The sequence below is a fragment of the Girardinichthys multiradiatus genome, chromosome 12, assembly GCF_021462225.1.
Source record: "Girardinichthys multiradiatus isolate DD_20200921_A chromosome 12, DD_fGirMul_XY1, whole genome shotgun sequence".
Taxonomy (NCBI): Eukaryota; Metazoa; Chordata; class Actinopteri; order Cyprinodontiformes; family Goodeidae; genus Girardinichthys; species Girardinichthys multiradiatus.
Genome location: NC_061805.1, coordinates 23,488,142 through 23,501,975, shown reverse-complemented (window position 1 = coordinate 23,501,975; position 13,834 = coordinate 23,488,142). Strand labels below are relative to the sequence as shown.

Below are 13,834 nucleotides of genomic sequence, written 5' to 3'. Positions count from 1 at the left end.
TGCCATTTTGTTGTAAATTAGACGCCAAATGAATAAATGTAAATAAAACTTAATTTAATTAAGTCATTTATGATATGTTTTTTTAACTATACACAAATCATTCTTGACATTCTTGTAGTTAAAATAATCTTTTTACTGAGCAGGGTAGAGAAACGGCCCACTGTCAATTCCTTGACGGCAAAAAAATATTAAACATTATGAGATGTATGGCTGGTATTGATTGGGGAGCAGATCGAACATCATTAAAAAGAATTTATACAGGATTAATTAGATCAAATATTGATTATGGAAGTATAATTTATGGATCAGCAGCAAACACTCATCTTATAAAATTAGACAATATACAACATCAAGCTTTAAGAATTTGTACAAGAGCAATTAGAACCAGTCCAATAGCAGCACTTCAGGTAGAGATGGGAGAGATGCCATTAGATCTAAGAAGGAAACAGTTAGCAATAAATTACTGGATAAACTTACAAAGCAATAATCCGGATCATCCCACACGTGATATTTTAAAACCATGCTGGGAAAAAGAAAAAAAACAAGTTAAGAGTTTTGGTTGGATTATCAATAATATAGCAGAAGAATTTCAAATATATGAAAAAGAAATAAGTTTAATGTTGCCTTTGCCAGTAGTGCCACCGTGGCTGTTACCAGAAGCAGTGGTGGATATGGCATTGATGGAAAAGAAAAAGGATCCAAAATGTAGATTAGATTCAAGTATAATACAGGAATATATAAACAATTACTATCATTATGTCCAGATTTACACAGACGCATCAAAAACAGATGAAAAAATAGGAGTAGCATTTGTAATACCAGAATTTAAAATAAAAGTAGGAAAAAGAATTACAGATGGATTATCAGTATATTCAGGAGAATTATTAGCAATATTGTTAGCAGTGCAGTGGGTGGAGGATATAAAACCATTAAAAACAATCATTTGTTCAGACTCAAGTTCAGCATTATTAAGTTTAAAACATAATCATTCAGAGGGTAGACCAGACATTTTGTTGGAAATAAAACTTACTTTATTTAGAATACAAAGAATGGGATTAATATTAGTGTTTTTATGGGTACCAGCACATGTAGGAGTTGGAGGGAATGAGATGGCGGACAGGATGGCAAAGAAGGCAACACAAAACAACATTAGCTTTATAATAAATATTAGTAGGTCAGAGGCAAGAAATATAATTAAACAGAGAATCAGGAAAGAGTGGCAAAAAAGGTGGGATGAAGAAAAGAAAGGAAGATGGTTTTACAGAATCAACAAGATAGTAGGAGAAGTAAGAACAGGAAGAAGGAGTAGAAAAGAGGAAAGATTAATTACAAGATTAAGACTAGGACATACAGGATTTAATTCTACATTGTTCAAGATAAAGAAACATAATACAGGAAAATGTGATTATTGTGGAGAGGAGGAAACAATAGAACATGTAATATTGAAGTGTCAGAAATATGAACAAGAAAGAACAATTTTAAGGAGAGAATTTGTAGGTATTAAAGAAAATTTTATATTGAGAGATACTTTGCAAAGAAGTTTAGGTAGCAAACATATTCAAATTATAATTAGATTTTTCAAAAGCACTAAATTAATAAATAAAATTTGATTGTTGTAATAGTAAATAAGATTTAAAACCATGAAGAACCACACTCCATACCAGTCGGTGGCGGTAATGCACATCTTCAAGTTATTTGCCAACTGCCAAAAAACAACACAGAAGAAGAAGAAGAAGAATTCCTTGACGGTAGGGGGCAGAGTTGAGCGGTAAACCAGGCAAATTGACATCGATGCAAAACATTGAAGAAGCGTTCACTCATCCATTACATTCACTCAGGCAGGTCGGAGCCGCTCAGTGGAGGACAGGTCATTAGCAACACGACAAAATGTTATCCGTGAGAGTTGCAGCAGCTTTGGTCAGGAGCCTGCCTAAGAGAGCTGGATTTGTAAGTATTTCATTAAACAACAAACAGATACTGTAGTAGTAGCACCAAACATTTTCGGTATTATTTTGTGAGCTTTGTGAAAGTGAAGGGTGATCTTACCGCTACAGGCCGCTAGCTTATACACCACCAGCCTATAAAAGTATCTCTAAACGGAAGCAGTCAGCTGTCGGTAATAATTTAGCCTTGTGGTGTTGATATTACTGAGCTAAACATGCTTTATCGAGTTGTCCTTGCAAAGACGCGGTGTTCGTCCTGCTGCGGCTAAAGTTAGCATCCAAGCTAACGCCGCGCTAACTGCTCATTGAGCCACGCTTGAAGGTCAGGAAGCCTGACGGCGCATGTCCTCTTCGATGCGCAGTTTTTAACCTGCGCAGCTCATAGGTTTTTAATGTCAGCACTAACATCTGTCAGAATGTCGTATGGTTTGCTTTGGACGAGTAAAAACATCCGCCTGTCCTTGACTTCAGGTGTCAAAGACGCTCCCGGCCGCCTGCGTTGGGGTCAGCCACATCCACACACAGAGACCATGGCTGCAGAAGACAGGTGAGACAACCAAACGCCGTTTTGTCCTTCAATATGTTTGTCAGCTCTTCTTCATAATTTATGTATACCTGCACAAACTCTTGATTCATGTTTTTGTCTCAAAGCTCCTGTATATGAACTGTTCAGTAAGCATCACTATGTATTCCTGTTAGACTTGATCTATTATTAAACATTACAATAGCGTTGTCATTATGTTATTTATGGCAGGAACGTGAGATTGAGCTACACTATAACCAAAACACATGTTTTGGATAGTTACCAGAAACATTGCCTCTCTAAATCGTAAAATGTCTTGTAAACGTTGCCCTATAATAGAGATATACCAATCAATCGGAACATTGGAGGTGGCCAGTTTTCTCTTAATCGGACTGATCAGCAACCAACGAGGTCAAAGGCAGAAAAATCTGGGGGGGTTTTCCCCCCCCAACATTAATTTTAAGAATTCCCACAATTTATCTGCACCCTGAAGAAGATCAGATGAAGTTTAATGGCATACGCTTCGATGTGTAAATAGTAGAGCTGCATCAGACAGGGTTCCCTTGTGGTTGTTGTATTTGTTTGTAAGTTCACTAAGAGGTAGTACTATTGAATCCAATCAAAGTTTTTGAGAAGAACTTTAAGGAGCTTTCAGATGATGCCGAGGTCATGTATGTAGTTCTAGGCTACATCATATTAAAAGCTAAAGTTTAGAAGAAATTTGTATGATTTTTTGGGTCTCCAAAAATCACAAGAATAATAAAAAATACATCAAACTTTTTTTATTGGGAACATTCAACAAATCATCTCTTTTGAGTGGTCAGAATAAATCATGTCAATTATTTCGTAACGGTCTTTTATTCATTCAGAAGAGCCTTATGCTATTGTGGGATAGAGTTTTGCCATTTTAAAAACGGCATCAGAGAATATTAAATCATGAAGCAAAAAGACATTTTCAGCTTCTTAAAAAAATCTTATAGATGAATTCTGAAATTGGGAGAAAGTATTTCCAATCTTTGAAATCTAGATCTTAAAGAGACTATTTTCTTTTTGTATATAGGTTCTTTAACACCATCTAAACTAGGGCTGCAACTAACGATTATTTTGGTCATCAAATAATCTGTCAACATTTTTTATTTTTTTTTATTAATAGTCAAAAGGTGCTAAATCTTAGATTTTTTACAGAATTTGAAATTTTCTTTCTGAGGAAAACTACTACCTCCGTCTTAAAAACCTGCAACACTGTATGTTTCTCTTATTCATTCAAAGGCACAGCTGAGGTCTCTTCAATCCTGGAGGAGAAGATCCTGGGTGCTGACACTTCTGCTAACCTGGAGGAGACGGGTCGTGTGCTGTCCATCGGTGACGGTATCGCCAGAGTGTACGGGCTGAGGAATGTCCAGGCCGAAGAAATGGTGGAATTCTCCTCTGGCCTCAAAGTATGTCTGTTAAAAAATGAGTTTCAAAAACAGTGAAACTCATGTTAAAGTTGCTTTCTGGTTGTGGTCAGGTGTTGCCTTGATTCAAAAGAAGCAGAAACCATGAAGCTTATTACTAATAAAAAAATCTTCTTTCTAGGGCATGTCTTTGAATTTGGAGCCTGACAACGTTGGTGTCGTGGTGTTCGGTAACGACAAGCTGATCAAGGAGGGTGACATTGTGAAAAGAACCGGAGCCATTGTGGATGTTCCTGTGGGCGAGGAGCTGCTCGGCCGTGTGGTCGATGCTCTGGGAAATGCCATTGATGGAAAGGTTAGCTGAAGTTTTGGATGGAAGAAATTATAAAGCAGAAAGTAAAATAATCGAGTATCCTACATAAGATATTTTTTAAAAACAGTTTTCTTAAAAATTTCGTACATTAGGAATGCACTGATCAGATTTTTCCTAACCAAAAGCAGTTTCTGCTTGTTTTTCTCTTGAGCAGAAAAGGAATTACAGCATTATCAAAATATATATATTTTATTGTTAAAATCAAACATGTTTTAAAGATTTCCGTGTTTTATAAACTAAAAGGTGATGAAGTTCTTAGGTTTTTGATGCATATCTTGAAAAGGTGAAAGCAGCTCTTTTCTTCCCAGCATTTGACTTTCCAGTTAGAGGGAAGTTGCTGGTTTCAATCTCTGGCCCATTGATCAGTCATCTCTAATATTCATAAGTTCTATCTTAAATTTATACCAGAAACATAAATAAAGCTGCATGGTTCTCTTTTCAGGGTCCGTTGGGCTCCAAGATCCGTAGGCGTGTGGGTCTGAAGGCTCCTGGTATCATCCCTCGTATTTCTGTGAGGGAGCCCATGCAGACTGGAATCAAGGCTGTGGACAGCCTGGTGCCCATTGGTCGAGGCCAGCGTGAGCTGATCATTGGTGACAGGCAGACTGGGTAATTGCATTCAGAGTGCTAGATTTATTGACTTTAGAGAAAATGCAGTTCCTTTTTGATGTTTGTAAACGGCATTAAATCTTACTTCAGCAAAACGGCCATTGCTATTGACACCATCATCAACCAGAAGCGCTTCAATGATGGAACTGATGAGAAGAAGAAGCTGTACTGTATCTATGTTGCTATTGGCCAGAAGAGGTCCACTGTGGCTCAGCTGGTGAAGAGGCTGACCGACGCTAATGCCATGAAGTACACCATCGTGGTCTCTGCTACCGCCTCAGATGCTGCTCCTCTGCAGTACCTCGCCCCCTACTCTGGCTGCTCCATGGGAGAATACTTCAGAGACAACGGCAAACACGCCCTGATCATCTATGATGATCTGTCCAAGCAGGTGAGCTCAGATTGCCCCAGTCTTAAACTCTCAAATGTTTTTACCCCCAAAAAATGTTGCATATGGACACATTTTTCTACTAAACTCTCCCCTTAGGCTGTTGCCTACCGTCAGATGTCTCTGCTGCTGCGTCGTCCTCCGGGTCGTGAAGCGTACCCTGGTGATGTGTTCTACCTGCACTCACGTCTGCTGGAGAGGGCAGCCAAGATGAACGACAACTTTGGTGGTGGATCCCTCACTGCCTTGCCTGTCATTGAGACCCAGGCCGGAGACGTGTCTGCATACATCCCCACAAACGTGATCTCCATCACAGACGGACAGGTCGGTAACTGGTTTTATTAAAGCTGTTCATTAAATACTCTTTGTTGCTGTTGCCTTGTTTCATTTTGTATCATCCTGTTTATGGCAGATCTTCTTGGAGACTGAGCTGTTCTACAAGGGTATCCGCCCAGCCATCAATGTGGGTCTGTCTGTGTCCAGAGTGGGTTCTGCTGCCCAAACCAGAGCCATGAAGCAGGTTGGTCCAGTTTGGGGTTAGAATTTGCCCTCATTATGTTTAAAGCAGAATTGAATCCACTAAATTCAGCTTGCCTTCCTTGTAGGTGGCTGGTACGATGAAGCTGGAGTTGGCTCAGTACCGTGAGGTGGCTGCCTTCGCACAGTTCGGTTCTGATCTGGACGCTGCCACCCAGCAGCTTCTCAACAGGGGCGTCAGGCTCACTGAGCTTCTCAAGCAGGGACAGTACTGTGAGTGTTGATGTGTACAGCTTATATCTCCTAAAGGGGTCGTTCAGGATTCCTTAAAAAGATGATAAACTGTTAATATCTTTCCTTGAGTACATGACACTCTTGGCTTCTCTATTTAGTATAAATCCAGATTATTTAGGCCCAGAGGCTGCAGCTGTCTGTTAGCCTGACGGGGGCTAAAACCAAAGTGGAGTTTTACCGTCCGAAAATGACTTGAGTCTTAAAACTGTCAGCGTGGTATATGCAAATGCTACTTAGTAATTATTTTACCTTCATGTTTGCATTTGTCAGTTATTGACACAGAAACTGCTTATTACTTAATAAAATTAAACCGATAATAACTGCGATAGCGGTGGTGAGCTGCCAATGATCTTCCTGTGTGAAACGTTTCCTATCAGAGTAACTGATTAAAATCTACGGCTGTGTAAAAGCAGAGTGTATATAATTTTATTGGTTTTTACAGCACTCTACCTCCATATCAGTTACTCTGATGAGAAACTCCTCAATAGAAGGAAGATCATCGGTGGCGCACAGCCTCCTACCTTCACTTCCTGTGTAATGATCACCGGCTCTATAATTATCCACCCAATGCAAAGGTCAATTAATTGGATCAAGGTTAAATTTGCCTCCTAACTACACCTTCAGTTTAACCTTTACACCCACACTGCACACAAAGGAACCTGGGCCCAAACGGGTCGCCACTGATGGCCATTCACCTGTCGGCCATTTTTATATATTTGTTTTATATGCTCTAATTTAGCCTTCACATAAGTTTTCTTTATTCAGTAGGAGCCTTTGGCTGAAAATGTAGTTGTTGTAGGAGTCTAAATTGAGTCCCTGTGTATTTTTGTTGCATTATTACATAGACGTGTACTGTGGCAGCGCAAAAATAGTCTGGATAAACCACACACCTCAAACATGCCGCTCCTCCTTAATTTAACATTTAGTTTTTCTTGATTTAAAATACAGACCAGTATGACGAGTTAAAAAATTTACCGGAAAAGGTTTGGATTCCTCTTAGGCTAGCCTTTAGGTTCAGCTTCAGGGTTCATCTATTCTGGTTTCATATTAAATGAGGACACCCACGAGTTATCTAACGCTGGTAAGATTAACTTGTTGTGACTTTTTAACACCAACCCAATTAAATCCTGATCTATCCCTTTAAGTAGAAGTTCTGCACTGATTTATGTACCGGGCTCTCCCCTGTAGCTCCCATGGCCATTGAGGAGCAGGTAGCCGTCATCTACGCTGGTGTCAGAGGACACCTGGACAAGATGGAGCCAAGCAAGATCACAAGGTTTGAGAAGGCTTTCCTGCAGCACATCCTCAGTCAGCAACAAGACCTGCTCGCTGCAATTAAGTAAGACAAAACTTCTCCTCTGTCTTGTTTTTTTTTTTTTTTTTTTTAATGGTTTGATTAACTGGACTTTTTTTTTTTTTTTGTTCATCTTCCAGGGTTGATGGCAAGATCTCGGAGGCATCAGATGCTAAACTGAAACAGATTGTATTGAACTTCCTGTCCAGTTTTGAGTAATGGATTGCACTTCTCTTTATCCTCAGTTGAGCTACTTGTCTATGTCCTAATAACGCTTATAGATGTGAACACACTGAAGGCCAAAACCTCCATGTACAGATTTCTCCAAATAAAATTTTACAACCTTCTGCAGTGCTGTGCAACTCTTCTGGTTGTGTGCTTGACTGCAGCAGATTTTAATTCAGGTGGGCCAACCATCAACTCATCACGTGAGATTGTGAATGTTTGTTTCTGGTGTTCCACATTCATAAAACATTTAACTGCAATAAGTTAGAGCTATATTCAGATAGACCAGAAGAAAGGGTTTAAATAAATTTTGACTGGTGTCACTATAGGAGCTGTAAACCCCAGTTGGCCTGTGGATGAATTGAAGGGTTACAAATGTTTGATACAGTAGTAATAAATGCTGTGACACTGTCAGAAAATATTGTCCTGTCTTTTCTTTGCAGGCTGTATAAAATGTTTTGGCTTTACCTAGATTTATTCTAGATCATATGTTTTTGAAAGAACTCAAATGAAATTTATTTTTGCCTGTTATGAGATGAGAACAAGGTACCTTATTTAGATAAATGGCCAAATGAGATGGACAGAATAGGCTTTTTTAGCAAGCTTTTTTTTTTTTTGGGAAATGCATTGCTAGTCTAGGAACACCTAGATTATCGACGTTGCAAAAAAAAAAAAAAACATCAGGCATGATTTAGGCATATAGACTTAATGAGGGTTGCATACTGGAAGAGTTGGTAGCAGTGTATTGCAGAATGAAGGCCCTGGGTTTGGACCCCAGCCTGGGGATTCTTTTTCCATGGAGTTTGCATGTTCTCCCCATGCATGTGGGGTCTCTCCTGGTACTCCAGCTTCCTTACACAGTCCAAAAACATCACTGTAAGGATAACAGGTCTCTTTGCCTTTGTGTGTGTCTCCCTGTGATGGACTGGCAAGAGTTTACCCTGCCTAATATCTACTGGAGTTAGGCACCAGCTCCCCACAACCCTACAAGGACAAGTGGCTTTAGATGAAAGATGGATGGACTTGTTGAAGATCAAACTGAGCATCTGAATAAGGGGGATTCAAGTGACTGAACACACCAGATGGGTTGGAGTCCTGGGATTTTCTCAACCATTTCTTGGATTTACAGAGAGTGTGATAATATCCAGTTCAGAGAATGGGTGGGTGGAGTCAACAGAAGCTCAAATAATCCCTTTTTACAGCAAAAGTATGCAGAGCATCAGGTCTGGATCCACCATGCATGGATAGGGAGCAGAAAACCTCACAAGGCTCCTCAAAGTTGGACAATAACTGAGAGAAACAAAACTTTACCAGTTCTGACGAGCCTCAATTTTAGCTGCGACATTCAGATAGTAGGGTTAGAATTGGTGATGACAATGCTCAAATAATCTTCTACGTGGTTTAACTGTTCTCCAGTGGCCTCAACAGTCACCAAATCACCTTTGGGGTGTGGCAGATCAGAGATGTACAGGCAACAGACCAGTAGCAACCATTTGATGTATTAGTTTCCCTGAGTTGGATGGGGTGGACTTTTGTTTTGTGCATTTTTGTTAGTTCAAAAAACTACTTTGAGTAAAAAAAAAAAAAAAAAGCATGTATAATAATGATATTTTTCTCCTAAATTTTTATTTTACTGTTTTTCCTCGATTTACTTTCAGTAAACTTGTTTTTGAGTAATCTTTTAACCTTGACATTTAAAAATTTGTGCTGAAGAGTTCCTGTGCAGTTCCCTTCATGTCCAATAGGTGACCTTAGATATCTATTAAATGGACCTTCTCAGCTTTTAGCTGAAGTTTTTGTTTTCTACCACTAACAAGGGTCTTCAATTTCTAACTAAAAATAATATTTGAATATAAAATACAAAAGAAAGGTAATACCTGCTTTTTCTAATCCTATAAATCTTTCACTTGATTAAATAGTTTCCTTCTTGTTTTGTGAAAAAAACTTTATTAAATTGAACTTTTTAATTATCTTATGAGAATGTGATTTTCCCAACCACATTTGGAAGAAAATAAACATAATTTGGTCACAATAGCTGCAGTATTTATTACGTTCTATATTATATGGTTTCAGCTTTGGAAACCACATAATATTCGGGGGATTTTTGTATGAAAGTGATCTGTAAATCTTTGTCGGTATAAAACATAGTGTCTTTTGGGAATGTGTTATATATATGACAGGCATACAGTCTCCAATTTTTTTTCAGTTGATTGCTGTCTTTTTTGGGCTAGAAGATTTTTTTTTGTCTTAAGTCAGAACAGGGCCGTCTATACGCAGGGGCAAGAGGGGCCACCACCCCCCTCCAGACAAATGCCTTACCCCTTCAGATCAAATATGCTAAAAGACAGAAGTTTTTTCATCTCCTTGTCCCCTCCGCTCTGTGTTGTGTGATGGGCTGGGCCGGCTGTAAGTGATCTCCTGTCTGCAGTCAGCAGAGAGCCTCCACCTCCTGTAAACTCCCAGTCACCGTTTTTATGCAAATGAGCCCAGAAGCAACTTGACTAACTGGTGTCAGATTTCTGTCTCACACGGGAGGATCAGTTGAAGCGATAAAACTTCTAGGAAGCAGTGAAGCTCTCTGTTAAATTATGTGAAATTCTGTCAGTCATTTTCTACCGCTTATTCCATAGCGGGTCGCGGGGGAGCTGGTGCTTATCTCCAGCAGTCTATGGGCGAGAGGCAGGGTACACCCTGGACAGGTCGCCAGTCCATCGCAGGGCAACACACAAACAACCATGCACACACTCATTCATACACCTAAGGGCAATTTAGAGTTACCAATTAACCTAACAGGCATGTCTTTGGACTGTGGGAGGAAGCCGGAGTACCCGGTGAGAACCCACGCATGCACAGGGAGAACATGCAAACTCCATGCAGAAAGACCCCAGGCTGGGAATTGAACCCAGGACCTTCTTGCTGCAAGGCAACAGTGCTACCAACTGTGCCACCGTGCAGCATTTGTGAAATTCTGCTCCCCTGAAATAATCTGTTCCACTGGTGACAGCACTGGTGTTACACTATGGGCGCTACATGTATTACACCGTATAGTGTTTCCAAAGTTCTTTAGGTTTAGGTATGAGTCCTGTGAGGTTAGGGTTAGTGGATAGCACACTGGTGAGGCAGATACACTGGGGTCATGGAAGAGGAACAGATTATTTTAGGGGAAAAGCACTGGCAAAGAAACAAGAATGAGACACGGGTCACTCTTGCTCTATTAATGGGGGAGGGAGTCGGCTTCCAAGTAAAAGTTGCTGCATGTTAGTGGTTCTATTTACTATGAAATTAACATGTATGCATAAGTGAAAAATAATTATTTTGTTGCACCTAATATAATTTTTTTATTTTAAGAAAATGTGATCTGTCTGTCAAAATGTCCTCCTAAAAGATAAAAAAAAGTGTCCTGCATTAACCGCCTGTGCTTGGAGGCCAGATGTGCTCCATTCCAGAATTGTCAGGGGCCACAAAAAAAAAGTTTGCCCATTCTCAGTGATCCTGCTCATATGTTCTCACTACTCTTCCCAACGCCTTTTTGAGAACAAGACTCCGTTGTCTTTCTGTTCATTCATCTGAAACTTAATGTCATGGAGAACACGCTGTGTTCTGAGTCGCGTGGTTCTGCAGCACCATGGTTGCCTGGTGAGGTAAAGTCAGACATGTGACAGAGAGCAAGTGGAGCTTCTTTCACTGGGGACTATTGTTGGCGTCAGCGTGACAATAAGAGAGAGCTCTGTGCTGCTGAAAGACAAGATGATAACAAACAATGACAGATCAGAAGATGGGTAGATTTTCAGCAGTAAATTAGATTTGGAAATGGATAGCTCCTGATCATTCCAATGGGTTTCAATTGATAGAAGAATTTCAGGGTAATGTATTTAAAGCAATATTTCACCCCAGCTATTTCTTTGCGTGGCCCACCCACACAGCAGATCTGTGTTTTCTTAAAATGTTTAAAAAGGAATTTATTTTTAAAGAACACTGCTAGATAGAGCAGAATTATTTATTAACTTTTCAATCAAATGTCCCAGCAGGGGAGTCAGAAGTTAGTCAAAAAACACGATGAGATTAATTTCAAATATGCACCTCATTAGTTCATGTTCAACGTCATAAGTTGCAAGACATTTTCATGTCCAGCATGATCAGTTGAATATGTGAACCAGTGTTGTGTACACAAGAAAGCAAAGAAATAAATTTCAATGGGATGTTGCAAGCGGTCTGTTACAATTCTTTACCTGAAGTGATTCTGACAGTATTTTAGTAACAAGGGGATTTCCAAAAGGCCACTAGGTAAAAGCTTGTCATTCTGTATTTCTCAGGTTCTGTGTCAGCCCCTTGCAAGACTTTTCATATATCTTCTGGCAAAACAACCAGCAGCAGTTCTTGCATGATTGGCACCCTGGCCTAGCCTCTCCTTCTGCTGTCCCCTAAACCAGTCATAATGGAAGAAATATTGTAAATTCTGGTGTGGGATTAAATGAAGTGCATAATGGTCTCCCTATTCTCAGCAAAGAGCAGCGAGGAACAAGCTCTCCATTGCATGCACATGCATAAAAGCAATAGAAAACTTGCCCAATTCAATTAAAAAATGCTTATTGATTATTAAGGGAAATTAAATGTTGTAGCTCATATTATGCAGGTTTCTTCAAAGAGCCGCTGTAGATCCCGATGACTGTGGGCAAGAAGGATCTCCTGTATTTTATGAAGAATCCTTCTTTCCACAATGACCTCCAGAGGTTCCAGAGAAGTCCCCAGAACAGAACCAGCCTTTTTTATCAGCTTGTTGAGCTTTTTTAAGTCCCTGGCTCTGATGCTGCTTCCCCAGCAGATCATGGCAGAGATCACACTCTCCACAACAGATTTATAGAAGACATGCAGGATCTTGCTGCAAACACCAAAGGTCCTAAGCTTCCTCAAAGAGTACAGCCTGCTTTGTCCCTTCTTAGACGGCTTCACGGTTGCATCTCCACTCCAGTCTGTTGTCCAGGTGAACACTGAGGTATTTATACTCCTCTACTTCTTTTCCCAAATAGTGATTGGCCTTTTCCTGTTTCTCTTAAGATCTACAATCATCTCCTTCTTATTCATGTTTAAGATGAGATGATTGTTGAAGGTTGCTGTTATGCCAGATAACTGGTATATTTTCCTACCCTTTCGACACAGAAACAATACTGCTGACATTGCTTCTCTGCTTCAGTTAAACACCCTGTGTCTGTATGTTTAGGGTCAAATGTCCACTGAAGTGTGTAGTAGCCTCCAACAGGTTTCACTTCTGAAAATTAGCTGCATCTACCTTCATATAGACCCCGACCAGCTTGTTTGTGCCTGTTGAAGAAAGGCTTTCCCACAGGATGATGCTGTCACTGCCGTGTGTCATCACAGGGATGGCGTGTTCTGGTAAGTCACACACAGTTTGACTATTTGCTAACCAGGTGACTTCGGAAGGCAACTCTTTGCACTGGATTTTGTTTGGGGGGCATTAGAGTAAAGAGAGCTGATTACAAATACAGGCCACAGTCAATCTTTAAAAAAATTTTTAAAACAATGCATAATTTCTCCTCTACACAATAATGCAGCAAGAAAATATAATCCAACTTTTTTGGCAAAATGGTCTAGAAATAAGTTGGTGAAAGCAATCAAAACTTTATGCGATATAAGCTTTCTGACATACCTGAATTATGGACCGACCACATGAAATGTTTACTTGGGTAAATTATCGCAACAGTCTAGTGTCTGAATCTTTCCTGAATTGTTCCATTACTTACAATCACAGTCCTCCCACTTACTTAGGCATGATCAGATTCTATTCTGCAGTTACTTTACACCATCAGCTCTGTATTTTCCAAAAAAACAAACAAACACAATTCGCTTTGTATCAAGATAGCAAAAGCCACTTTATTTCTCTGAAAAACATATTTTAAAACTTACGAACAAAAATATCAGCAGTTTTCCACAAAAAAGATTGTATCTTACATATAAAAAATTACATTAGGGAAGAAGCTGACAGCAGCATAAATCTAAGGCAGAAATCAATTTAAAATATATTATTTTGGAATTAAGTTTCTGTTTATAAGACAGTCCTCATGAACAGGTACCACCTGACCTCTACAAGCCTGCTTGGAGCGTGGATATAGAGGCTCATTATACAGGTCCTTCTCAAAATATTAGCATATTGTGATAAAGTTCACTATTTTTCATAATGTAATGATGAAAATTTAACATTCATATATTTTAGATTCATTGCACACTAACTGAAATATTTCAGGTCTTTTATTGTCTTAATACGGATGATTTTGGCATACAGCTCATGAAAACCC

The 13,834-nt window shown here is 39.5% G+C and overlaps 1 protein-coding gene across 1 annotated transcript; it reads left to right on the top strand.

Annotated features, from left to right (window-relative positions):
* Positions 1-1,792: 1,792 nt before the first annotated feature.
* Positions 1,793-7,645, top strand: LOC124878487 (ATP synthase subunit alpha, mitochondrial). Its single transcript, XM_047382448.1, has 11 exons — positions 1,793-1,947; positions 2,415-2,490; positions 3,736-3,905; positions 4,045-4,218; positions 4,679-4,845; positions 4,936-5,236; positions 5,333-5,557; positions 5,646-5,753; positions 5,839-5,983; positions 7,193-7,343; positions 7,439-7,645. The coding sequence occupies exons 1-11, from the start codon at positions 1,888-1,890 to the stop codon at positions 7,515-7,517; spliced, it is 1,656 nt and encodes a 551-aa protein (XP_047238404.1). The 5' UTR covers positions 1,793-1,887; the 3' UTR covers positions 7,518-7,645.
* Positions 7,646-13,834: the final 6,189 nt, after the last annotated feature.